This window comes from Anastrepha ludens, chromosome 3 (genome assembly GCF_028408465.1).
Source record: "Anastrepha ludens isolate Willacy chromosome 3, idAnaLude1.1, whole genome shotgun sequence".
In the NCBI taxonomy this organism is placed as follows: Eukaryota; Metazoa; Arthropoda; class Insecta; order Diptera; family Tephritidae; genus Anastrepha; species Anastrepha ludens.
The window spans coordinates 115,135,810-115,163,663 of NC_071499.1; the positions used below are offsets into that span (position 1 = coordinate 115,135,810).

The 27,854-nt window shown below is 35.0% G+C and overlaps 1 protein-coding gene across 3 annotated transcripts in view; it reads left to right on the top strand.

Annotated features, from left to right (window-relative positions):
* LOC128858839 (uncharacterized PE-PGRS family protein PE_PGRS46-like) overlaps window positions 1-27,854 on the top strand; it is a 142,394-nt gene that overhangs the window by 27,902 nt on the left and 86,638 nt on the right. For all 3 annotated transcript variants that reach the window (XM_054095362.1, XM_054095364.1, XM_054095363.1), the window contains exon 2: window positions 22,005-24,218. In XM_054095362.1, coding sequence (XP_053951337.1) covers window positions 23,657-24,218 — 562 coding nt within the window. In that variant the 5' untranslated portion in view covers window positions 22,005-23,656. The remainder of the gene's footprint in view (window positions 1-22,004; window positions 24,219-27,854) is intronic.

Below are 27,854 nucleotides of genomic sequence, written 5' to 3' on the forward strand. Positions count from 1 at the left end.
ACGCTGGAAGGCCTGTGATTGACTGTAATGTCTGCTTTTTGCTAAGTGTTTAAAAAGGGTACAGTGATGCCACCCAACCAAAATATGCACCACATAGTCATTGATTGCGAATGCATCAGCTGCTCCATGACGATGATCTCCAAATACGAAAATCGAGTTTGTTAGCATAGCGCCGGTTGAGAACGGAATTGTGAAAGGACAATAGGGTATCTTTAGTAACAAATACGGCGAAGAAAGAGCATAGGCACAAATTAAAACTACTTAAACTGATCTTAAATTACTTCAATCAACCAAAAGAGCACTTAGAGAATGGCAAGCAAAAAAATACATTAAAGAAATAAAAAGAATGATAATGATATTAATAATAACATTCTAAAACAATCAAGCATATAGCAATAAGTCATAGCGAAAACTGCTAAATAAAAGAGGTTAAATCTGAACACCAAAAGCTGCTTAAATTCAAAGCAAAACACGAAGAAACATATTGCCCAAAATATATAAGAATACGGACAAGGTTCTTAAGAAGCAAAACTGTCCCAAAAATGAACAAAACAAAGAACACGGAAAATCTTGTTCGCACAAATAATTTTTTTCTGTACTTCCTCTTTAGCGGAAGAAATGATGTTCGTTTGATAGTCCGCATTATTACAGCACATAACTCACGGAGTCAGCATATGATCATCATTGAAATCGTTTGAAGACTCGATGTGGCTGTCTTGCTTAGAGGAGACGGAAAACTGAGCTTTTTCTCTGTGAGCTCTACGAGCTTTCGGTTCCGATGTCATGAGAGTGAGTAGTGTTCGTTCCTTCAAACTGGAGGATATTTTCAGATTTGCGAAAGAATCTAGAAAATTTTCACTGCACTAGCTATTTATGTTTCTGTCTCTATTCAATCCTATCCTCTGTCCCTGTCACTTCTCTCCATTTATCGTTGACTATCTGCCCTTTTACTTTCCTGAACTTTGAATATAACTTAGCCTGAGAGTTACCAATCTTTCGCTGCTTCCTGGCTCGCCTTTTCCAAATATAATTTTTTCTTCTTCAATGATAGGATAAAGTTGGTTGTTTTCGTGTTGCAAGTTCAGATTACTATATGGAGGTTTGTAGCTTTTTGAATATTCCTATAATAAAATGTAAGTTTCAAATGCGTAGATTTTTGGGAATTTGTTTTTTTTTTTGCTGACAGTTGGATTCTTTCTTCTATGTAAAAATTATATGAAGAAAATGCACAAAACCGCAAAAACTAAAAATTGTCAAAAATTAATTTGATTTTTTAAACACGGAGATCATGTATTTTGTTATACCAAAATGCAAGGGACTATAAAACTGCATATCTGAAATTTTTCTAAAAACTCTGAGACTCGAAAAGGTATGCAAATTTCGTTGAGTTTGTTTTAATTTCGCAAAGTTTGAAACTGGAGTTTTGTGGCTTATTGAATTTTGATATAAAAAAATTTACATTTCAAGTGGTCTAAAGTTTGCATGGTTTCTTGGGATTTTTTTTATGCTGGTGGTGTTGGTTGCTTCCTTCTAGGTAAAAAATTTATGAAAAAAATGCACAAGAGCGCAAAAACTAAAAATTTTCAAAAATCAATGGGATTTTATAGCACTTGGAACTTGCATTTATTATACCAAAATACAAGGGACTATAAAACCGCAAATTTTCTGATTAAAAAGTGCGAAATTTTGATGAAATTTTGTTGAAATCCTTTTCGAAATTTACACAAATCTTGAAATTTGAACACAAAACTTACTTATATATGGGTTCTGTAGGGAATAAACTGTATTTTGGCAAAAAAAAATACTAAAATTAAAATTAAAAGCAAAAAAAAATTAAAAGCAATAAAACGTACTAATATCAAAGCTGCCACTACCATTCGGTGCGTCCAGGCTTGAAGTTCATAATGAGAATGAAATATGAAATTCTAAAAAGGTGTTTCCTATTAGCGGTCGTCACTCTGCAAGTAAAAGCAAACCCCTTAGTGTATTTCTGGCAAGAAAAATCTTCTCATGGAGATGTGAGCCTTGATTCCTTGCAAAATTATCTGGACATCACACGCACTACATGCATGCCTCTGAAAAAGACAGAATGTCTACAAACTGACAGGACATTTAACTGTGCTTCAAAGGGAGTAGCGAATGTTCATACTCGAAGGTACATAAAAGCCTTCAAGGTATGCATAAGTATGTGAATGGCTGTGTGTGCGTGAAGTGCTCTAAATGCCAGCACGAAAACCACCAATAGCGCCACCAATACGGCAAGACAAATTTAATAATAAAAACAAAGAAAAAACACACACACACACACTGGTGGCACAGGTCACAAAATAAGCAGCAACAACAACAAGAACAGCTGCAATACAACAAACATGACAAAGCGCAACTAAAGGGTAAAATTAACAAAAAAAAACATTGATAGAGTGACAATGTATCAATGTGTGTAATGCCTGTAATGTAACGCATTGCATGTCAACGTTTGCCAATAAAAAGTTTTTTATAGCATTTCCTGTCGCTGTCGCAGTCGCAGCGAGGGGCCGGCAGGAGGAAGAGCCCTCGCTCTGGCTTGCTGGCGTGTAGCCAAAGTGAAATTTGCGCCCCTAAAAGGGAATGCGTACATTCGTTTGCTGAAGCATTTCAAGTGGGGAAGCGTTGTGGCAACTAGCAGTCGATGGTGGGGGCAGGCCAATGGCGGCTGGGGTGGCATCCGAACGCAAATAAATAACTAAAATTGCAAAGTTGAAGTAAATATTTCAATGTTTTTTTTGATTTTTTTCCCTCTACTGCACTGTAGAGTGTGTCTGTGTGTGTGCGTGCGTCGGATTTTGTGTGTAATGAATCGCTTGCTTTTAGTTACTTAGCGCATGGCTTTCTGCCTCATTAAATTTGGTCTGTATAGGAGAAAAAAATTCGAAAGCAAAAAGCGAGTGCGATGAGTCATGCGGCATGCCACGTTCACAGACATAAGCTAAAGCAAAAATAAAACAAAAAGAAAAAAAGCAAATATGCACAAAAATATTGAGTGAAAGCGACGAATGTGCAGGAGTTGCAAGGCAATGAAAAAACTATAAAAGCAGCAAGCAATAAAAGCAAAAATGCGCCGACATACAGAGAATGTGAAGTTGGCAATGTGAAGGAGTCAAGCGGAGAATGGGTGGCAATTACGCGCTGCAGAGTAGCATAATGCAGTTTTTGTGCTTATTTTCCCCGATTCGGAGGAAAAGTTTTACAACTACTTTTCGTGACTTGAACTATCCACAGACGTTTTTTATAGCTTTCCTTGGCTATGCTTCTACATATATACATACATACATACGATTGGGGTACAATTTTCCCAAAATCACTTTCCCAAAAAAATTTTTTCCCAATTTTTTTTTTCCCAAAAAATAATTTTCCCAATGCCATTTTTCCCAAACTAAAAATTTCCCAATAAATTTTCCCATAAAATATTTTTCCCAAAATATCGTTCGTCTGTAAAATATCGCATATACATTTGCAATGAATGGGCGAGTACATTTTTTATTATTTGAAAAGAAATGATTTTTTGCATTCAATTAATTCCGCCATAATTAGAAATTTTGACTTTAGGCAGCAAATTTTGGCTCATGAAATTTTGACACGAAAAGAATGACGTGAAAAAACTTGTTTATATGAGTGAAGTTGGATACATTCGTTACCTTGTCTTTTTATCCGAATTGAAAAATGTATATTGAAAAACTTTTTCGAATCTTTTTCGATTACTTAAGTATAAGATTTTTGATTATTATATACACTCATATTGTCGGAATCGTCGAAAAATGTGAAATAGTAGAATAATAAAAATTAATTTCAGTAGTATTTGTTCGGGAAAGCTATCTATTGGAAAAAAGTTATTTTGGGAAAACATGCATTCGGGAAAAAACAATAAAGCGGGAAAAAATATTTTTGGGAAAAAAAATATTGGGAAAATTATTTTTTGGGAAAAAAAATTTGGGAAAAAATTTTTTTGGGAAAGTGATTTTGGGAAAAATGACCCCCCACCATACATACATACATATGTACACTAGCCAAATTATTTTGTGTGGGCTTTATCGTGCCAGGCCTGTTATGCTTTAATTTGAAAATGAAGGGCGTCACCCGAAAACGAAAATTTTCGTATAAAATGGATGAAAATTTTATTTGAAACTCATTTTAAAGAATTCTCGAAACATTACAAATTTTTTAGTGCGAAAATGTTTTCTTCATGTGTATTTGCAGTTAGTAAGAAAAATTAGGAATTTTGTCAATTAAAAAAATGAACTTCTATTTATTTTATAACATTTTGGGAAAGTTGGCAAGAAATAAAATTTAAATAATATTTTAGTAACATTTTTTTAACCTTTTTGCATCATTCGACGGAATAATCCGCGAACAAAAACTCTCTGATATCACCAAGAAAGCAACAATCCGCAATAAATAAATTTTTTGTTACACTTTGAGAAAAATAAATAATTTGGGTAATCCTGTAACATTTTTTTCATTCGAATCAGCAACATTATTTTTTATTAGAACAGTAAAAGTCTTGTCGACGCAAGGTATTTTGAGTACATCGCGCATTTCGAGCGGTGATGGAAAAGGGTTAATATTTTACACAGCGTAAAAAGTTTTGAAAATGTAGGGGATTAAAAAAATATTTCTGCACAATTATCCTTTTTAAAACTTGTAAAAAATGTCACACGAAATTTGTATCCCACAGCAGAAAAATCAAAATATTTTTCTTTCAGAGATACAAATTTGTTTAAAAAAATTGAAAAAAATTACAATTATCTATTTTAAAATAGGTGGCAAATTTTTGACATTTTAGGCTTCATTATCCTTGCACTTACTTTAAAAAAAAATTTCATTAAAATTAACTTTGATAGCCATATGGCCGCATTAGTTACCTTTATATAATAAATTTCCAGTTATTTTTCGAAATCTGGGCCTTTATTCAAGCTTTAAAGTTCTTCTTAAAAACTACTGGCGTTATTCAAACTATTAAATATTTCGATATTCGCAATTACTATAAAATGGTAGCAACACTTACAAAAAGATATAATAAATTAACACTATTATTATTATAAGGCTACTTCGCACTGCAACCAAAAGAGATCTATTGTGCAAATGGGCAAACAATTAAAAATAAAGTAATAATAATAATAAACCATTTTTGTTTTTAATTAAGTGGCAACACTCAAGACAAGATTTGCTTCAAAAACTTTTTGGTCGCTCTTTCGCAAATATTTTTTGTGGCAACCCCATTCAAGATTCTTATTTAGTCTACGTTTTCTTACATTCTCTTAAAACAAATCAGGTTCTGATAAACAAAAACTCAAAGAAAACATTAAAAGGAAGAAGCTAGGAACGCTGCCTGTTTCTTATATTCTCTGTTCATTTATTAAAAATTGAGTTTTTAATTAAGGTTCACATAATTTACCTTCAAATAAAGTAGTCTTGGTGAAATTGGCTCGCAATATATGTATATTACCATTATGTTGTAAATTCTTGAAATAAGGTAATTGAAGTCAAGTTTTATGTAAAATACTATTTGGCAACCATGTCCCATTAAAACTTTTGATCTGCCTTTTATATGCATATATACTTACATATTTCAAAAGAAGTATCATATGTATACCATTTTCTCAAATGAGTTATTTAAAAACATGCAAAAGAGTAGGCGGCAACCCTGCTCACAAGAAAGTTTTGACATATATTTCGGGAATAAAATATTTTAAAATTAAATATTTACTTCTCACATTAAAAGTTCACGTGGCATAATTTAGTTTTGGATAATTTTAACAAAATATAAAATAAAATATAAAAAATTGGTGGCAACCCTGCAAACAAGAACTTTTTGGCATATATTTCAGAAATATAATATTGTATTTTTATTTAACTTTCGATTTAAGTTAAATATTTATTTGTAATATTAATATTTCGTATGGTAACTCTTTCAACAATTGTGTTTTGGATAAATAAAAAAGAGTTTGTTTGCTCAAGTGAATAAAAAATTATGGTTTTATGTAAAATGATAAATTGTAAAAAACTAATGGTATAAAATTAGTTTTTTAAAAAATAAAATGAGGCGAAAATTCTCTTCAAAACAACTTTTTGTCATATTTTGGTTGAAATAAAATATTTTTTATTTAGCCTTTGATTCCATAAATTAAATATTTATTTTTCACACGAACTGTTCATATGGTAACTCTTTTAACAGTATGGTTTTGGATAGATTTTTAATTATATTTTTACTGAATATATGTATTTTACTGAATTATGTAATTTCCTCGAACAAGTTAGTTAAAAAAAAAATGAAATAATAAAATATTTTTGATGTAGTTTTTGATTTAACAAATTGAAAATTTATTTCTCATATAAATTTTCCGTATGATAACTTTCTAAACAATTTGGTTTTGGCTAAATTAAAAAAAGAAGTTTATCTGCTAAAATTTAATTTTCAAAAAACTAATTTTTGCAAAAACTAAATACTATTGTTATATCTTATATTCGATTGAAAAAAAGAAAAACTAAGCGGCAACCCTGTTCAAAACAACTTTTTGGCATATCTTTTGGAAAGAAAAAAAGCTTTATTTAGTCTTCGGTTCTTTAAATTAAATATTTATTTTTCACATGAATTGTTCGTTTCGATTAAAAAACAGTTCGATTCGATTAAAAACAGTTTCTTCTAAAGTTAAATTATGAAATTAAATTTTTAAAAGACGTTTTTTTGCAAAATTATGTATTGCAAAATTGTACTTTTCTTAATATTATATCTTCTTTATTTAAAAATGTTACTTTATTACAGAAAAAAAATTAAATGATGGCAACTCTGCTAAAACCAAGTTTTTGGCATATCTCTCTAAAAAAAAGGTTTTTATTTAGCTTTCCGTTCAATAAATTAGGTATTTATTTCTCATATTCATTTTTCGTATGGCAACTCTTTTAAAAAATTTAATTTAAAACATGTTTTTTTTTACAAAATTATGTATTGAAAAAAATTATGCTAATTACTAAACACGTTTTTTTTATACGTTATATTTTTTATATAAAAAAATAAAAAAGGGTGGTGGCAGCTCCGCTCAAACCAAGTTTTTGGCATATCTTTTAGAAATATTTGGCTTTCAGTTGGTTAAATAACATATTTATTTTTTATATTAATTGCTTCTAGCTTTATTTTTTGAACAATTTTAATATTTTTATATTCAATATATAAAAATTTTAACTATTTTTATTAAAAATGCTTTGTAACTCTTTTCAATGCACTATTTGTATAAAATCCATATAATAAACATATGTAAAGTAATATAATCTGTATTAAAAACCCTTTAGATAGCAAAGTTAAATACACATTAAAAATTATATGGCAACCCTACTCGAACTTTTTTCGTTCTAACTTCTTTAAAAACATTTCCTCTTTTATCATATTTAAAATTTTATTTTAATCATTCGGAGGGTAACGGCCTGCTACAGTTTAGCTGTTAAAAAAATTTTATTACAATCTAAGTTACGCTAGAACTCCGATTAGGGTTTGGCTACCCTAGTACACTAGTATTATATGTATTATTTCAACATACATTGACGCGTTGAACCATTTAGACCCAGGTATTTCGGACACTGACAGTTTTTTCCCGTACGAAATATTGACTGCTTCTTATTTAAAGGCAACTGAATCGCCTGACGCTTGAAAACTTATTGGAAAATATTGCAAAATTAGTTCTGTCTTTAGAGTAGAACGCCCTGAAAAATCGATATTACGCACAAGTCCAGAAACCAGAGACTTTTGTGGCGTTAAAGATGAACATCATGCAAACCAGTCACGAGATGGAGTCAAAGCCCATCTTTTAAAATATGATTAGTAGGATGAGTTATTGCCAAACCGGTTGTGGCAGTCACAAGAATCAAATCGAGTTTCATAAGTTATTAGATTACATAGTACTTTGCAATAAAACAGTAATGTAGTGAGCACAACTTTTGCAACAAATATTTTTTCGCCTTATTTATTATTTTTCTACCTTTACGGCATTATTGCTTTCAATTAATTTTGTTTTATAAACTTCATTTAATTGATTACCTTTTGCTGTTCCTAGTTTGAATTCGATTTATTCTCCTTCATTTCAACAATTCTTTTTCATTTTCCACACTTTTCCCTCTAACTCTTTTCGTTTTACTCAACTCTTGGCAGAAAATCTTGAAAGACTCTCTATGTATACAAATTTCTTTTCTTTTATCGTTGCCTTCTTCATATTTGTTTTCCACTTGCAAACTTGTCGTGGGCCATTTGCTGACCTGCTTGTATAGCCATCATCATCGTCGTCGTCGTCGTCGTCATCGTCCTCCTCATCGTCGCCAACGTTGATCTTTGTCTGCTCTGCCCAAAAGGCACTTAATCTCTCAGCGAGTCAGCCAGTCAGTGAAGTCGTGCAACCAGCAGACAACAAGTCAACTCGTCCATAACTCGACGTCTTTTAGCACTTTGGCGTCGCTCCTATTCTCACCCTTCGCTCCCATCGCCACCGGCGTTTCTCCAGACATACGTTGCTGACAGCTTGCCTGCATTCCAACCCGCACGGGATTTCGTACAGCTGACGTGCCGTATAAATCGGTTTTGCGTTGCTGCTGCTGCGGTCGCCGCCACTGGGATTTCCATTAAGCCAGCAGTTTGTGTGTGTGTGTGTGTGTATAGTGCCTCCATACAGTCAGCAACTGAAGTGGGTAGTAAATTTAGTATAAATAATTCCACATACAAAAATATATTAATGTATTAATGCATCAGGCTCACACAGCCATAAAAGTCAAAGACTAAATATTTTGTAGTACTTACAAGTACATCCATTTCTGTGTAAATATGTGTATACATACCAATACAAATACAATGCATGGCAGTGCTGAAATCTATTGGCTCATCCTCAGGTTGACTTATGCAATCCTCCGGCTTTGCCTTTGGTGCTTTTTATGCTGCTTTCGTCTCCCCAGTTGATGCCATACCAGCCTGCTGTGCGCTGTGTTCTGTCTTTGATTGATGAGTTTAGCTATTTTTATGTGCCCCATAGTATCCATAAGCAATACCTCATATCTATCGGCCGCAAATTTTTCACCAGGAAAATCAGCCGCAAATGGCAAATGGCAAAACAAATGCAATTGGCATCGGAAATATCGCTTCGACGTATTCGAAAAATATGACTAATTTATGGAGGTCCCTGTATGTACAGATATATGTTGTTGGCATAGAGGGAGTTGAGCGAGGCTAAAAATAGTTGAAGATAATACTTTTACTTTTGCAAAAGTACATATGTGGATATGTGGATGATGAGTAATGTGCCCATTTATTCAGTTCATTCAGCATCGGTAGGCGAGTGAGGTTGAGCGTGATTAACAGTCGGTTAATATCCAGCGCTATGCATGGTATGACCATGAAATTGGGCTAAGATCACAGAGTCTCGAGCATAATTTGTGCTGCATTAAGCTTCTTCTTGTTGATTGGTGCTATAACTGCTTAAGGTATTTTGGCAGAGTTTAACAAAGTGCACCACTAATTTCTTTTTTGTGCTAACCGGCGCTAGTTGGACACACTAAATGAAGCCAAGTCCTTCTCCACCTTATTTTCTTAACGCAGAGGAGGCCTTCCGCTTCCTCTGCTACGACCAGCTGGTACAGCTTGGAATACTTTTAGAGCCGAAGCGTTTGTATCCATTCGGACTACATGACCCAGCCAACGAAGCCACTGAATCGATATTCGGTATTCTTTCTCATCGTAAAGCTCACATAGCTCATTGCTGCAGTGCTGATGATACTCGCTGTCGTCAATGTGCAAAGGTCCAAAAATCTCTCGCGGAATCTTTCTCTCAAACACTCCAGAAGACACCAGAAAAGTGCATTAAGCATACAGTAGTTAAAAGGGGGATCTTACAGCACTGTCTTATTGCTACCTTTCCCACCTTAGGAGGCATTTTGAATGATCCCTAGCTCTCCCGAAAATCTGACTGTAGCTGGGTAATCTTTTAAGTTCTTGCCCAGTCTTACTCTACTGAATTGGCCCACACAAGAAGGCAGCTGTTTCGTTAGTTGTGGACGTCTTCGCTATCGCCATCAAAAGGTGAAAATGAAGTGGTTCGTTGAAATTGAGGTAGTAACTGCACTGAAGCTAGAAAAAATACTTAGTAATAAATATATGGAAATATGCCGGGCAGCCCTAATGATATTACCGTCCTATTCAAAGTCAGCCTTACGTGGGTTCCGAGGCACAGATATATTGGGGGAAATTATAAAGCCGATAAACTAGCCAGGAAAGGTACTGTTGGCTACCGAGATGGTATCCCGAAGGTTGTGGCTTGTATAACCGGCTTGTGGCTTTGCTATTCGGCAGGCATTTCTTGAGACTAGGAGTTTTCTCCTATGAATATTGCAGAAGTTGTAGAGATGAGGAAGAGGAAGAAATAGTTGAGCACTTCCTTTGCAATTGTCCAGCCTTAGCTGAAATCAGAGTAGATTGTCTAGGTAAATACTTTTTCAATTCTCTTACAGAGCTGTCTGGCGTGGGGATGGGACCAATCCTGCGCTTCATAAGAGCCAAAAGATTGATCCACGAAGGAAAGTAAATGAGGTTCCCGTGCAACACAGTGGTCTCACAACAGACCTGTAAGGGCTAAGTTTAACCTAAGTAAGGTCAACCTAACCTAATGAATATATTTTTTTGATAAAAAATCACGTTGGCAAAATAAGAACAAGTATATTTTTTTTAATAAAAGATGTAATTATATAGAATTTAGCGGATAACGGGAAAAACTGAGACCAGGTTGGGTCAGCAGAAAATCAGCTCGGATTCGCCTCGAATTTCAGAGACAACTTCTGCTAACCTAAGAGGGAAACTGTGAAAAAATAAAAATAAAAAATTCTCGCGTTCACTTCTCTTAGGTTTTTGACCGAGCTCCTCCTCCTATTTGTGGTGTGCGTCGTGATGTTGTTCCGGAAATGGAGGGATCTACAGTTTCCAGCCGACTCCGAATGGCAAATGGTTTTTATAAGCCGATCTTTCGTGGTATGGAAAAATATGAAGCTAATACTAATTTAATGCTCGAAACTAAGATATGTCAGTCTTAAAAAAATATATTAATATATTTAATTGAAGTTACACAAGCAATGCCCGTCGTGCGCTTCTCTGCCGTCCAGGAAAACTATATGTACGCGAAATAGTAGCGAAAAGCATAACAATTCAGTAGATAAATAAAATCAGAGAATATACCATTTTCCTCTTTACCTGCTTATTCCCGCTCATTTCGCTTAGTGGAGTTTGGCACACAGCGAACACAAAAAGCAATTTTGTTCGAAAAGAATTACTTTTGTTTCCAAAATTTTACTATTAAAGGGAAATAATTGAAAATTTAATTAGTGCAGGCTGGTGGCAAACATTTCCAGGTATTATAGCGAAACAACGGCACTCCAATAGGTTGCGTAATTTTTCATTTGTTGCAGTTTGAAGATTAATTTCAAAGTTCTTGAACTTATTTTACCTTATACACACTCCACTTTTGTGAATTCATGCAATTTATGTCGAAAAGAACCGTCCAGGAGAGATTAGTTTCCAAATGCTGAAGGCTTTGCGCAAATCGAAGCATTATGTCCATAGTTATTAGCATACACATATATTTTGGGACTTAATTTTACATGAAATAGAGATACAATAATAACCCATACATGCGAAAGTCCGTACAAAGTCAGAGAGATGTCACTACTGGCGCATATCGAAGAAATGTTTAGTTAGGGAAGAACGACAACAAGCTTCGACGAGATCGGTCTATTTCTTTGCGTTTGGCATTTGCTTGAATCGAGGAAGTCAAGTGATTTTCCTTTTTAGCAGTTGTGGTCGCAAGAGTAATGGAGATAGGGTTCCAACTCGTTTGACAATCTCCCTGTCCTTTTGACTTGGCTCACTCAGATCCCGCGGACTACTATTCGTTCCTCAATTTGAAGAAAGTTGTGGTCAGGTAAAAGGTTTGGTTCAAACGAAGAGGTGAGTGAAGAAACAAATGACTATTTTTCGGATGTGGACAAATTCTATTATTCGGAAGGGATCGACAAACTAGAACGGCGTTGGATGAAGTGTTTAAGCGTAAAGTAAGACTATCTCGAAAGTGTACCCCAAAAATTAAGGTTTTTTTTTGGTTTGTTGGGGCAGACTAGCAAGTAACATTAAGTCCATTGTGCTGCACTCCTTTTTAAGTTTCTTCTGGGCTCATGACCTTAGACAGCCCTCCAACCACTTCAAGGGCAGTACATGGAAAATGTAGGCATCTCAGACAGCGCACTCTGCCCAGCATGTGGAGAGGAGGGTGAAGCAGCGGACCACTTTCTGTGCGTCTGCCCGGCCTTCCTCCGGTCAGGCTCGAGGTCTTTGATACTGATGTGTGAAGAAGCGAGCACCTTGGCTCCTTGGCACCACGAGATCTACTCAGATTTCTTCGGAGGTCGGGAAGATTTAAAGACAGAAAAAAAGACAAATTAAGTAGTGTTTTTAGTTTAGCCCGTATTGCGTGTTTTTGCAATACAGGGTTTCAAATTCCAATTAAACACATTTGAAGAATAGATTTTCTCTCAGAAACCGCCGCCATTGAACAGTGGCAGCAGCAAAAACAAGATAATGGGAAACTTAAACTTCAAGGACCCTATTTTATTGTTATTTCTTCTTAAAAATAATTCAAGATTACAAAAAGCAAACTGCTTTTGTTCTCCAAAGCAAGCAGATTAAAGATTAAATATATATTTTAGCGTGCAAATCAAAGCAATTAATTTTCTCCGTGCGCTCTAATAATTCAATTCACCGCAACGCATTTATAATAAATCTGCCTCATTATTCTGTGAACGTCACACAAAAGTTGTAGCACAAAGAAGAAAAAGAAGAAGCAGAATAAGAAGGAGGAACCAAATGAATGCGAGTATGTGCAAAATGAAGAGGCAAATAGAACCCGCAAGCAATTTCCATCTGCGCCTCATTAACAAATTTCAATAGCGTACATTTTCTTTGGCACCAAAGCGCTACCTCCAAACCAAACAGAGGCCAAGCCAGAGGCTGCTTTCAACAGCACAGTGCACACTGAATGCGGCAAGTGCGTCGCTATTTCTGTGATGCCTACCTACTGATGCTCCATCATTGCCATGGCCAAAAACAATAATGAGCATAAAAAGAGGCAAAAAAAAAACAAAAACAACAAGCTGAATACATAGCAACCACCAACGTGAATTGTTCGCATGTCATTCCGCGGCAACGCCAACAGTGGCAGCAATGCCAGCATGAGCACATGCAATGGCAACGTTGACAAAAATGCCACAACAACTATCAGTCGCCCGTTGTGGGGGCAGGCAATGCGAACATCAAAAGTAGTGTTGGCGTCTGTGACAAACGTATAGGCGAATGTGGTAGCCGCCATAGTGTCGTCGTTGCAGACGACGTCATCGCCACCACCTCCAAAGCCATGATGATGATCATCATCAACGCCGTCGTTGTAGTTGGCACCGTCGACATTCGTCTTAAGTGCTGTTGCCACTCCCTTTTTTGTTGGCACTCGCGTGCCGGTCGTGCAGCGGAAATGCTTTCGAACACACACACATATATATATTGATATACATGAATATGCAAAAATGTATACATGTATTTGTAGTATCTGCATATATTTGAAGAAAGGCCTTGGCTGCTGATTTTGTTGTTGTGCGCACAGCATAATGCCGTGCCTTCTAAGCACTACAGGTGTATGTGCCTGTGTAAGCAGCATTTAAACTTTGAACTTTTACGAGCATTTGTAATTTTCGCAATTTCACAAATGCAGGCAAATTGTCTAATTAGTTTGATTAAAAAAGAATTAATTGCCAAAAGCGCATCAGTTGAATTAAATTGATTGCGGTGTGGTGGCGAGGGGATACTCTTTGCTAAATTTTTTATAGTTATGGCTTTTCTAAGCAATTATAGAAGTGTAGACGGGGGATCAAAGAAGTGGGAACAAGTTAAAAATAAAAACCCAATTCCCAGGGTATAAAATAATAACCTCAAAATATATATGTAATCTAATAACTATTCCAAGACTACTCCGATTTGCACAGGAGTTTCCGCATTCTGAAGCTAATCGTTCATGGCAGGGTCTTTTTGACATAAGTTGCATGAATTCACAAAAGTGGGGTATCTATAAGGCAAAATGTGTTCAAAAAACATAAAATTAATTTTCAAACTGTAATAAATTAAAAATGATGCAACCGATTGGAGTACCGTTATTTCGCTATAATACCTTGAAATGTTTGCCATCAGTCTGTACTAATTAAATTTTCAATTATTTCCCAGTACTAGTAAAATTTTGGTTACTTTTGTAACTTTTTTTCGAAAAAAAAGCTCTTTGTGTGTGCGAAACTCCACCAAGCGAAATAAGCGAGAATGAGCAGGCAAAACAAAGAAGAAAATTTTATGCCCTCTGATTTTTATATCTGCCGACTAGATGTTGCGTTTCGCACCACTCGTATATACTATATTAAAAATTTTAGTTTACGGCTCAAACAAAGGCGAACACTTTTTAAAAATAACTGCTGCAAGTCCATCAAAATGCATTTGCTTAGGGGACTTTATACCATCGATGCCTCTAATCCCAATCGATACCTTCTGCCCAGTTAAAATGAGCGATGAGAAGGTTCGGGGGCAGTCAGGATGAAAGGGCAGTCAGTCTTGCAGGAATATTAGAACTTGTTTTCTTAGATTTAATACAACTTCAGTAGGTTTTCGAGTTACACCATCATGACCAGAAAATTTTTCTTCTATTAGAACTTGTTTTCTTAGTTTTAATATATTATAACTTCAGAAGGTTTTCGGATTACGTCATCATGAACAGCAAATGTTTCTTCTATTAGATCTTATTTTCTTTGATTTAATATAACTTCAGAAAGTTTTCGGGTTACATCATCATGAGCAGAAAATTTTTCTTTTCATAGATCTTTTTCCAAATTTGGAAATAAATAATAATCGGAAGAGTCTAAATTTGAACTATAGGAAGAATGGTTAAGTATAAAATTTCGAAGTTGAGCAGCAATTGAGACTTCATTTAGATTACAGGGACAGCCAAGTGATTCAAACGGGTGCATTGCGCTGCAAAAGAAGCAATCTTCGTCTCCCCTTTCTTCTTAACGTAGTGACATTGTCATCTTTTTGAATATATTTTTCTGGTTTTTCATTTTTCCGTGGTAGGCTCCTTTACAAGTAAAATAATTAATATATTATTTCTTCAGTGGATTGTGATGAACTGAACTAAGTTTTGTCTCTACATAGATTCTTGTTTCGATTCAGCACTTCTACTTCGATCACTTCATGAATGGATGAAAGTTTACTCTCCACTTATAGTGCCATTCATAAATTAAGCACCTTTTTGCTATGCTGTTTCAAAACTTTTATGAAAGAAAGGAAAAAAAATTATAAAAAATCAACGGAATTTTTTAACAACTTTAGACTTGCTTTTCATTGAAGTAAAATATAATGAGTTATAAAACTGCATACCAAAATTATTTCTATAAATTATAATTAAAAACCGTGGTATTGTGAAGAAAATTATTGTCAATAGAATTTTTCTAGTTTTTCTATAAAGTTTGAAATTCGGATTTAAAGTTGAAGCAGTACAGGCCGGGTATTTGTTTGTTTTATATATATTTTCTTGTTGCAATGTAGTTGTTATATATACATTACGAAATTGATACAAAAAAAAAACGTGTTTGGAAATTGATTCATTGAGACCTGCCAAAAAATAAGCTATTTAAATCCTCTTCGGACTTCTGCCACATAAGCAAAGTTTCTGTTTAAAGTTTCTGAAACTCGAATATCCAGATTGCTGCGTTTATCTCTCATGGAAAGAAAAATAATCCTCTACACCCATATCCTCCACAATGGAGCTTCAGAGCTACACAAATGCAGTTGCTCTACTGCAGTATTAAAAACTTTAACGTTGTTACGTTTTATTTTTCTGACCTGCTAAAGCCACAAGGCTGAGTCAACAACTTCTTCATTACATCCATCAAAATTTTAGACTCAGTATACATTTGGGCCAACTTGCAAATTTCTAGACACACCAAGCCCAGATAATCAATGCATTTGCCAAGGTGACGCTGCAGCTCATTTCGAAAACGATCACGCAGAAACTTCAATGCTTCACCAACAAATGCTTGATGGTAATATGCAGAATATTCTGGCCCAATATAAGTAAGTAATGAAGAACTCCGGAGACAAACGAAAGAGGAGCCCATTGGATAAGCCACGCTCTTGGAAAACCGCCCCACAACTTCTCAAAAATTATCCTACACTGGAATCTTCATGGAAGCAGAAGCCGCAGCCGGCCAAAAAACACCTGAAAAAGATCCATCCTACGTGAATATAAGTCAACCCATTTTGACTGCTTGTTCGCCGATAGACTAGAATTCAGTTATCACCACCCTAAGCCTGCAGGCATCGCTTTGTGTCATATTTGTCAGTATTGAAGTTTGTTTGTGGTTGTAGGTGGACCATAACGTCCTGCTAATTTTGCATGTTTTCTGGGCTCTCGATCTTCATTGACCTGACTTATACTTGACTGAACGAACTCAATATATTAAACGGGTCTTCAGAAATTCACAGGTAACTGCTTTGCCTTGCCTTTGGAGTTGCTCAAGGTTCGATTCTTGAAGGCTTATAACCTCTGAGCTGAGTTAACTTAACTTTAGTCGTCTAATAGAAAATGTTGTTGTAACAGTGATAACCGCACTTGCAAATGTAAACATTTTTATGAGATGCTTTCAGGCGCAACTAAAACCGTAACTAGGTAATTTAGGCAACTTAGCACTTAAATCTTTGCTACGTATACTGATATTGCGACATAGATTTTAGTCACCCGAATTTCATTAGTAGTATGAAGCGGTTATCGCAACAGCAATTCCGTCATCGTTCGGTCGTCAGCATGAAATCTACACTGCAGCTGCCCTGTTCTTGCAAGGCTAGGATTAGGACCTGATTCACATATTTTAGCTATGCTGGAGAAGCTGATATTAGCCGCCTGCAGAATTTTCTTATTAGCATGCAGGTTTTTCCCATGACAAATTCCAAACGTGAAACACCTAATCAAGAACAATGAAGATGTATGGATCTATTGTAAAGGATTCATTTGAAGAAAACTTTCTGCATACCACGAAACGACTCCAATATAATTTATATAATAGACACTTTCACCCTTTTTGGGTGTTTGGCTCGGCCTGGCTCCTTCTAATTAGTGGCGTGCGTCTTCATTCAACATAATTTACCTAAGGCTTATCTGACCATTTACTCTGTGTGCTTTGATGCCCAGAACTTAGAACTCTCAGTCCACTTTTGTATGTATCTGTGCACATATTTATCCCAAAAACTATACACACTTAAATTATTTTCGCCCCAGAATACATATTTCGGCATGACTTCATTACTGCTTCTTGCAACATATAATCAGTTTGCTGAAAATGCTATAGCTATTTATAAATTTTACTTCGTTTTAATTGCAAAATTTTATGGATACATCTTTTTATCTCTTTCTCCTTCGCCATAAAGATAGACCATAAACGCGACGTTGGTATTATTTTTAGCCACGCGTCAGCTTCATGGAAACTGAGTGAAATACAATTTTTGAGGCAAATTTTGTTGAAAGAGCAACGCTACTCTAGGGTGGTCTGGCATAAGACCTATTAGTGATTGAATTTAAATAGTGTTTAAAGGCAGTTGAAGCTGAAAGGTATTAATCTGTGATCGTCTAGCTGGCAGGCGACACTTACATGAAAACACAAACTTTGCTTCCAAGAAATTTTGCGAGTGCAAGTGACAGCAATCAAATATGAAAGAAAAAAGATATAAACTTTCTAGAAGTTCTACGAAACTCTGGCGTTTTTAGACGAAGAGTCTCACAAACGAAGTGAGCCTTGGCAGAAGAACGAAAGGGATCTGAATACATATTAAGCTGGACTATCAGGCTGCGCTACAACCTCATATCCTTCGAATTAATTGGGAACAACTAATAAGGTAATATTACAGAGGGTTCCGGAACATGAATGACCCGAAAGCAACGAAAGAACTAATGGCCTCACAAAAAAAGGAACTCAACGTGGTTTGCATGCGGTAGATTTATTCTTAGAGCTCTACTGCAGAGCTACTTCGAAGATGAGAGAAATATTGTTTTCTATCGCAATTCAAAGTGAAGGAGGCTTCTAAAGAGGTAACTGACTCCTTCTCTAAGTCTCACTGAGCAACTGCCAGAAGTTAAGTGCAAGAGATTAAGAGCTCTTACTGCTTACTTGAGAAGATGTTGCATATTAAGATACATTCCAAAATAATATTAAGATAAGACAGTAGTTCTGAAAGAAGTGAATAGCTGTTTTTGTGAGTTGTCTGAGGTGGCGCTTGAGTATATCTTATTTGATTGCCCAGAGTGAGACCGACTTTCGTCTCATTTAATAAAGTTTGAGAGCTTAAATAGGCTAAAAGTGTCGTGAAGTTCCAAGAGGTTTGAAATATGATGCTCTCCAAAGTGTGTTTCCTTCGTCTTTCTCTGCTACCACCAGTTGGTACTGCATGGAATACTTTCAGAGCCGAAGCGTTTGCCTCCATTCGGACGGCACGACACAGCCAACGAAACCGCTAAATCGTTATCCGCTGCGCTATGTCTATGCCGTCGTCGTAAAGCTAATACAGCTCATTATTACATCGCCCGCGATGCTCATCATCGCCAATATGCAAAGGTCCAAAAATCTTTCGCAGAATCTTTCTCTCAAACACTCCAAGGGACCCCTCAAGGGACGCCTAATAAGGACTTGAAATTTATCACGCCAAAACTTTTTCAATTTAAATTTTAAGTACAGACATCTCTAAATAACCTTTAAGTACTGAAAATATTTAAGGGCAAATTAAAACAGTACTTTTAAAAGTGGTTTCTAAGTCATTAAATCTACCTTTTCAGCTTTCCTACATCTCTCAATATACTGTTAAGATTACACAGTAATTCACATAAAATTTGCTGACAAATTTTATTATCCGGAATTTCCATTTAAATGACATTTTTTTCTAATATTTTGTTTATAATACGAAACGATATAAGCCATTAGAAAAGACGTAGCGTAGACGCAATACGAAAAAAAAAAAGAAATTACATAAAAGTTTAAGCAACGAAAATTGCCATCAAAATACCAGCAAACTTTGCAGCGGGTTTTGTGCTTATTTTCGCTGGTTGTACGTCCTTATCGTTAACTGCTCTGGTATCGGCCATGACGGCAACTCAGTTAACATAAACAACACAATCCCCCGTAAAAAGCGTCTAAGCACACACGTCTCCATTGCTTTGTTGTGGGCATCTCCTTTGTGTACACTTTTTTGGCTTCCATACTTTTGGTTATTTGTTCTGTTGATGAGTAATCGCGTCCACTAAGTCGACAAATACCAAAAACGACACTGACTTTGTCGCTGCTGTTAACGCCAAATAATGGCAGTTGATGAGTTTTTTGTTACTGTAGTCACTGTTGGCATTAGGAGAAGGTTTTGGGTGTAGAGGGTTGCTGTTTCATTATTCAACTCCTTTATTTTGGATGAAAGTTATGCAAGATTTCTGGTCAGCAGTGAATCGCAAACGCATTTTGGCTCTTTTACTTGTTTTTCAAAAAGTGAAGGGTTTTCGTTTATAGTTTTCTGTTGGAAGATATCAGCAACTTTAGTGGATGCGGTAAACGGGAAAGCAAATAAAAAAACTAACAGCCGTGTCCTTTGTTCTACGTTTTAAGTTAACAACAAAATCAATAGAAAAATTTGCATCCCGATCAAAAGAGTTCAATGATCCATATCTTACTAAAGCGCTTTTTTCTACTATAGGAAGACCGTTATTGAAATATAGTTTGACCGCCTGGAACCCACACTACCAAATTCACATAGATCAGCTAGAAACCGTGCAAAAATAGCTTCCACTACACAACAGGAGTCTAAACCTTATTAATCCTCCCAATCTTACAAGTTAAACCGCTCAGAGGGTCGAGGATTTTCTCTGTCAGATATATTTAATAATATCCTTTGACTCCTTGGAATATTTGAGAGAAAGATTCTGAGAAATATGTTTGGTCCTTTGCATGTTGGCGACGGTGAGCATTGCAGGCGATAAAATAATGAACTGTATGAGCCTTACGAGGACATAAACATAGAGTAGCGAATAATGATCCAGCGTCTTCGTTGGCTGGGTCATGTCGTCCGAATGGATACAAAGCCTCCGGGTCTCATTTGCGTTGGCTTCACTTGGTGTGTCCAACTCAAAAATCGCGTAAGCGGTTATCGCGCCAATCAAGAAGAAGAATGATGCAGCACTTGATTATTATGTTAAAATTTTGATTCGCATTCCGGCACTTTTGATTTTTCGGGCCCGCTTTTTGCATTCGGAATAATAATAAATTATTGGTTTGCTGTACGTAATTGAATATAACTCGGGAATCCCATTATACAACTTTCTAAGATCTGAGTTGTATTGCAAAACTGAAAAAAAAAAATAATTTTTTCTTCAACATTGATGGTTGATTTAAATTTTGGCATACAGCTTTTTAAAGTGAAATATCTCTGGTTAGTTTCAATATTTTTCTCAATTCTTTTATTTCAATTTTTTTAGAATAAAATATTCTTTTAAAATTCTATTTTTTTTAATTTTTTAGGATAAAATATTCATTTAAAATTTTATTTTGTTTTATTTTTTAGGATAAAATATACTTTTTAAAATGTTTTTTTCTAAATCTTATCTCCCAACATTTTTAATATTTTTATAAACTATTTTTTTTAAATTTTTTTTTTTGGATAAAATGAACTTAAAAAAAATGTTTTTTCTAAATTTTTGTAATTTGTATTGTTTTATTTTTATAAGGTTTTTGTTTTATTTATTTTGATAAAATATACTTTTTCTTTGTTTTGATAAAATATAATTTTTTTTTTCTAAATTCTTATACTTTTGTTTGTTTTAGTTTTTGGGATGAAATATAGCTTTTAAAATAAGTAGTAAAAAATATTTTTGCTTTCTAAAAAAATGTTTAAAAAGTATATTTTAGCTCTTCTTTTCTAAAAAAAGTTTGTTGTTTTAATTTTTCTAAATATTTTTCTAAATTATTCTTTTTTTAATCGTTTTTGTTTTAAATAAACATTTTTTTTTAATAAAAATTTTTTAGAAACATTTTTTAAAAATATATTTTTATTAGAAATATTAGGTTTTTAATTTTTCTACTTTTGTTTGATTAAAAAATATTTTTTCCTTCTATATATTCTAGTATATTCTAGTTTTTCTTTTCTAAAAAAAGTGTTTTTAATGCTAAGTTTTCTAAAAAATTTAAAATTTATTTTTTTGTTCAAAATTTTTATATTATAAAAATTTGGTTTAGGAAAGTGTATTTTATTCTAAAAAACAAAATTTTAGAAAAACAAATTTTTTTTATATTTTTGGTTTAGTAATTAAAAAAAAAATAATTTTTTTAAATTGTGTTTAGAAATGTAGAAATTAAGAAAGAAAAAAAGAAAAATTTTGAAAAGGAAATGCTTAAAAGTTTATTTTATCCTAAAATATAAAACTAAGAATTTGTAAAGATATTAAAAATAACCGGAGGTATTTTACTTTAAAAAACTCTATACTAAAATTTTTAACATTGAATGCGTCTTGATGTTGTTCCACAAAAGCAGGGACTTACAGTTTTATGCCGCCGCCGAACGGCAAATGGTTTTCTATGAAGAATTTTTTCATGGCAGAAGTAGGCTCGAGGGTTTACCATTGCTTTATGCGAACTTATTGGATGAGCTAGAAAGCGGTACACAGTTTTTAAAGGTGTATAATAATAATTCAAAAACATGATTTTAAAAGTTATATTAAATTTGTATATTTAATAGACTTGGATGCTTCTTTTATTAAAAAATTTGTGTAAATTGTAATTTCTTTAATCGGTGCTTTAAAAAACGTGTAAAATAATAATAAATAATTTTCTTTCTATTTTTGCAGATTTTGCGGTTTTTGGTGGACTTTGAAAACCAGTAGTAAAATTTTACTTCAAAGCAAAAATTAACAAGTGCAATACAAAAAATATTTATGCTAAAAAAATTAGAAAAGAAAAACTCTCAGAAAAACTGCACACTAAAAAAATTAAAGAAATACCAGAAAAAATATAAATATTAATAAGAAATATATCAGCAAAAAAAGAAAAATCATTGAATTATTTACAAGTCCGAAGCAAATAAATGCAAAAGCAAAAAAAGGAATAATTTAAAAACAAAATATTAATTAAAAAAAAAACCACTAAAGCGCCATATACAACAACGCTAGCCGTAAAATATCATACAGAAAAAAATTAATTTAAAAAAATATTTAAACAAAATACAACTGCAAAGCTTAAAATATCGCATACACATCAGCCTAAAAGTTAATTTAGTATATGAAAAAATAAAATAAAGCAAAATTAATTTATTTGTACGCAGTTTTTCCCAACTGTGTACAACAACGAAGAAAAACAAAAAATTAAGAATCTTACATTTTAAAAACTCTTTCAATTTATAAAAAACACTCAAGAACTCACTTGCCCAGCTATAACAAGAACAAGAAAAAACGTGCAAGGCAGAATTTGCATCTCACACGCTTTTCCAATTTCCATTTATAAACGAAAAGCGAGGCGAGAGCACACACCAAGAACAACAACAACAGCACGAGCCAACAGCTGCATAGACAACGCGGAGTCGACTTCTTGAAGTTGCAGCGTTACTACGAAAATAAAACAAACACAAAAACGAAAACATATAAATAAAAATTTAGTGCAGAAAAATTTGCGCTCTCTCTTGGCGAAGCGGCGTGCTACAGCAGTCGTCCAATTTCGCAGACAACAGTTAGTCATCGACGGCGCTTGCCACTAGTGACTCGAAGTAGATGCCACACAAGTCAAGCAAAGTGTAGTGCGCCAAGCCGGCAAAGAAGCCAATTGTAGAACAGTAAAGCGAGAATATCGAGCGAATTTGTGAATTGTAAAATTTTTCTAATAACTTTTAGTGCATATTTGAACCCGCAAACAATCCAGATATAAACCAATCGAAAATAAAAACCAAAATCCAAGAAAGAAAAGACTGATTTTGATTTGGAACTTCCAAGAAGTTTTGAATGCAAAAAAAACAAGGGTGCATAGGTTGAGTATTGAAACTGCAGACTGTGTAGAATTGTGACGTTTTCAAAACTGCACAATTTGGCGCGAGAGTAAAGTGAAGGTTCCTGTTAAACGTTAGAAAGCATTAAATAACAAAAATTATTCGAAAAAACACCAAAAAGTGACTAAATATTTGAAATTCGTACTTGAACTTTGCCAAAACGCAAACTCGAGTGCTTAACATAAAAAGCTGTGACTGTGACAAAAACCGTTAAAACCAAAAAGTACAGGGATTCAAACCAAACCAGCCTAAACAAAAAAGAAAATATATATTAAAAAAAACACAAACTAATTTAAAAACCTTAAATTTTTGAGTGACAAAAAACAAACATTGAATAACTTGCATTTTGAAACTTCCGCTGCGTTACTGCTGAGCGCTCAACAAACATAAAAAATCAACAACTACCTGGAACAAAGAACAAATCAGGAAATCCAACTACAAACTCCGTTACGTCCTCAGTCGACAATGGCCAACGGCAACGGCAATAATGCTAGCGCTGCCGCAACCGCCGCCACTAATGGCGAAGGCAACAGCTTGGCAACCAACGGCACAGCCACAACTACGAACGGCGGCGGCACAACAGTTGCCGAGCATTTGAATGGCGTTGGCGTAGATAATACCAATGCAACTTCTGCTACTGCTGCTGCTGCTGCTGAGGCAGCAGGCATCGGCGCCACCGGCACTGGCAGCGGCATTGATGTCGATACTGAAGCTGGAGGCGCTGCAGCTGGTGATGCGACAGACGGTGGTGTAGGCGGTGGTTTGGGCGGTGCCGTTTCCACCTCATCCATGGGCGGCGATGATGCTGGCACCGATGCAGGCGCCAGCTCATTGCCACCGTCCGAAGAGGCGGGCGGTCGTCCGCCACTCGATACCGCTTGCTCTGATGGCGGTGGCGGTCCATCGAGTTTGGGTGGGGGCATGGTTGGGCCACCAAGTCCACTAACCGGTTGTTATTTACTGATCGTGCTGGGTGAGCCACATTCGGAGGAGCATAAGGACAATATATTGCAACATTTGTTGAAGGGTAAGTACGCAGAATAATTTAATGTGATTTCTGTTATATCAAATTTTAAATGATTTGTCTTGCTTGGAAGAGTTTTGTAGACATTTTTTGAAATATTTTACAGTGAAATCTTAATAGACCTATTTTCGTCATATGTTCCACAATCTATTAAAAATATACCAAAAGCGATTAAATTAAAGTTAAGCTGAACCTTTGAAAGATCTTTTGAAATGCAGTGACGTGACGTGAAATAAAAATTTAATATTATTACTTCCACTTTTGTAAAGAGTATCGTTTAATAACGTATATGGTGTCCCTGTAATAACTTTTGTCGCAGCTGCAGGAACGAGCAGGAGGTGGAGAATGTCAGCTAATAGCGAACATTAACTGCTAATATATACCCAGCTAAAAGAGGGCCAAGACACATGAATATTAACATCACGAAAGCAATTCAGCTGAGTGAATAGATGCTAAATAAATTTACCACAACATCTTCGAAATAGTTACCGCAGAAGGGAGTCGCATGTATGTTGAACTTCACCGCATATGTAGATGCACACTTGATAGTGGCCGTTTACGACCTTCACCATAACAGAGAGTCCCGGTTTTCCTAGCTTTCAGAACTACCTCGACCTTTAGTGATCCATCAATTGCCAGGAGGACCAATCTAGGCCCCCTTATTGAGCTGTACTAGCACTGTTTATATGGTAGAATTATAGTAACGTTGAGTGATGCGGTGGTATTGTAAAAAAAGGCGGCCTACCCCTCCATAAGTTCAAGCCCTGGAATATTCCCACCTTCGTTGGGCACTGTTCACACTTTTCCACCGCTTACTCACTTTATTTACAGGTCTCAGATATCTCGCTCTCATTACTAGTGAATTACCCGCTAATCACATTTCAGCCATCACTCTGTTTGCTTGAAAATAAATCCTCGCAGATACAGTGGGGGCCGCAAAAAACAAAAAATACACCGCAAGAAATGAAAATCAAATGTGCTATCGACTTCAAATTTCAATGGGGAAGAATGTTCTCTCTTTTCAAACATATGAACGAAGTAATGCTGTCAGTTCCCAAGTCGCAAGGCGAGTGTGCACTGCTCGGTCCCAACAGGAATGCGATGTCGAAGTTTTTAAATAGGCTGAGCGAAATTACCGCACCCTATCAGCGCTAACTCGAACTCGAAGTTTCTAAGAATTTTGAAATGAAATATAGAGAGGGGTTGAAAATGTGTAGTCCACCTCCTTTAGCCTAATAGCGTTACAGACTGCGACAATATTGCCTGAAAAGTGATTTGACTTAACGCTTAGCGGTTGAGTAGGGATGGTCCATGGAGTGTTCCACTGATTCTAATGCGTAACTGCTGGAAAAGGTATGGAAATCATTGAAAAGAAAAAAAAAACGATTTTGTTAGGTGTTTGGCCGAGCTCCTTTTCCTATTTGTGGCATGCATCCCTTAAATAGAGGGATCTACAGTTTTAAGCCGACTCCGAATGGCAAATGGTTTTCATGAAAATAACTTTTTCTATCATTTTGCTTTTTCATGAACAGATATTCGAACCTGTACACTCCCGAATGGTAGTCACGCACCCACTCATTCGGCTATGGTGGCGGAAGCAGTCCTCGCCTTCTTTTTTGTAACTGAAGCAAAAAACTGCTTTTTTTCTAAAGGACTTAAATTTATCAGCATTTGACCGACACAGATGTACGGGCCAGAAAACTCGGAGTTGTTACGTCGAATCTAGCCAGAAAAAAAGTACGATTTCAAACGAATTGAATAAAAATTATTATTGAAGCATAACTTTGTGTGAAATACATCTTTAAGATCCGTAGTTTCCGTAAACATTGAATTTTAGTTTCAGCAAACATTTTTTAATATTCAAAGAGAGATCAGACTTCAAACATAAAAAAACATTTAATACCAGTCGCTTTGAATATTTATTGTAACCGCTGAGTACTTGACGATTGTAAAAACCTTCAGACCAGTACCAAAGATCGGCGGCAAGATCGCTACAAAATCTGAAGATGATTCACTGAAGCCCTCTTCTTGCTGCTTTGCAGTTTCGATTTAGTGAAATATTCTGTAATAGATTTTGTTGTTGTCGCGGTCAAAATGCAAATGTATATACGCGTAGATGTGATATATCTTTCAAAATTTGACCACTTAATCATTTGTACATTGTAATTTGAGACCTCTTCACCCTTACTTGCCTCCCACCTTCATTTTCTACTCTCTGGTCGAAGGAAGTAATTGAAGAAGTTGATGGTTTTTGCGCCAAAATAAGTGTAAAAAATTATTACTAATCACGAAATGAACGAAAAATAAATGTAAAACCGCGTTTCCAAGCCGAAAATCAATAAACTTTCAGCAACGCTTCGCTGCAGTTCGAATGGTAATTCAAGGCAAAAAATTAAATAAAAAATACAAGAAATCAACGAACATGCAACAATGGATGATATTTACGACTAAGCTAATACAAAAACAACATGCGCAGAGTTTTCGTTTTGCTATTTTCTAATTATGATTTTATTGGTTTTACTTTTTTTGCTCTTGTTTTACTAAAAAAAAAAAGAGAAAAAAGAAAGGAAAAAGTAAGATTACAAACAGGAAATTAGAGCAGCAGCATAAATTCTTATTGCCGTTCATTGCAGGTGCGGTAGTAGTAAACCATTTTGAACAAATGTTGCAATAACATTTTTTTCAAACTTTATAATTTTTTTATTGCAAGCAGTTCCTTGGTTGTTAAACTGATTTACGATGTGCAAGTGTCGAGGCAGCAAAATGCTTGCGTGTCGTGCTAGAGAAAACGAGTTAATGTTTATACAATCGTACAATCGGAATTAGAATTGACCGGCTGAATGATTTGCTGAAACGTTGGCCTCACAATTTTGTGAATTTTTTTTAACACCAGCGAGATTAAGCCAATGATTGCTTGAGGTATTGTCGAAACTATGAGCTAAAATGAACGAAAAATTTGCTAAATGGTTCGTTAAGCAACTGAGCTTTAGCAGCAGACCAGAGGATTGACGAAATTATTGGCTGCACGACACAGCTGAATCGATGGCGGAATGCCTGACGGGTAGCTAGCTAGAAGAAATAGCTGGAGAGATTGCTGAATTATTAGTTAATCGATTTGGTTAAAAAATTGTATGCATTAAGTACTTAGATTTTTGGCAAAAGTACGCCCGAATTATTGCCTATACTAAAGACTGAATAAAAGGCTAAATTATTAGATGAATAAATTACTAAAGTATTGGTAAAAAAGCTTAAAAATTTAGTGACTGCATTATTATTCTCAGAGGCATGCTGATTTATTTGCCGATCGCTTGGTTAATAGAACAATGCAGTGAATTAAGCAAACTGCCAAACAAACTGCGAAAAACAAAGCCACACGGTTGCTGAATTGATAGCCGAATAAATTAAAGTAAATAACCTATTGGTAGTTCAATATATACTAGCTGAATAACTTAACTGGACCTTAAATAATATCACCGAATCGTTAGTTGAGTAATACTATGAATAATCTCTCGCATTGTTAGCTGGGTGATTGACTTATATTGTCAATATTAACTGAACTATTAAATCAAGAAATACCTAGGTCGATAATAAAATAGATTTCTGAATAACTTGCTGCATAATTCCCAAATGCCTCCTCAC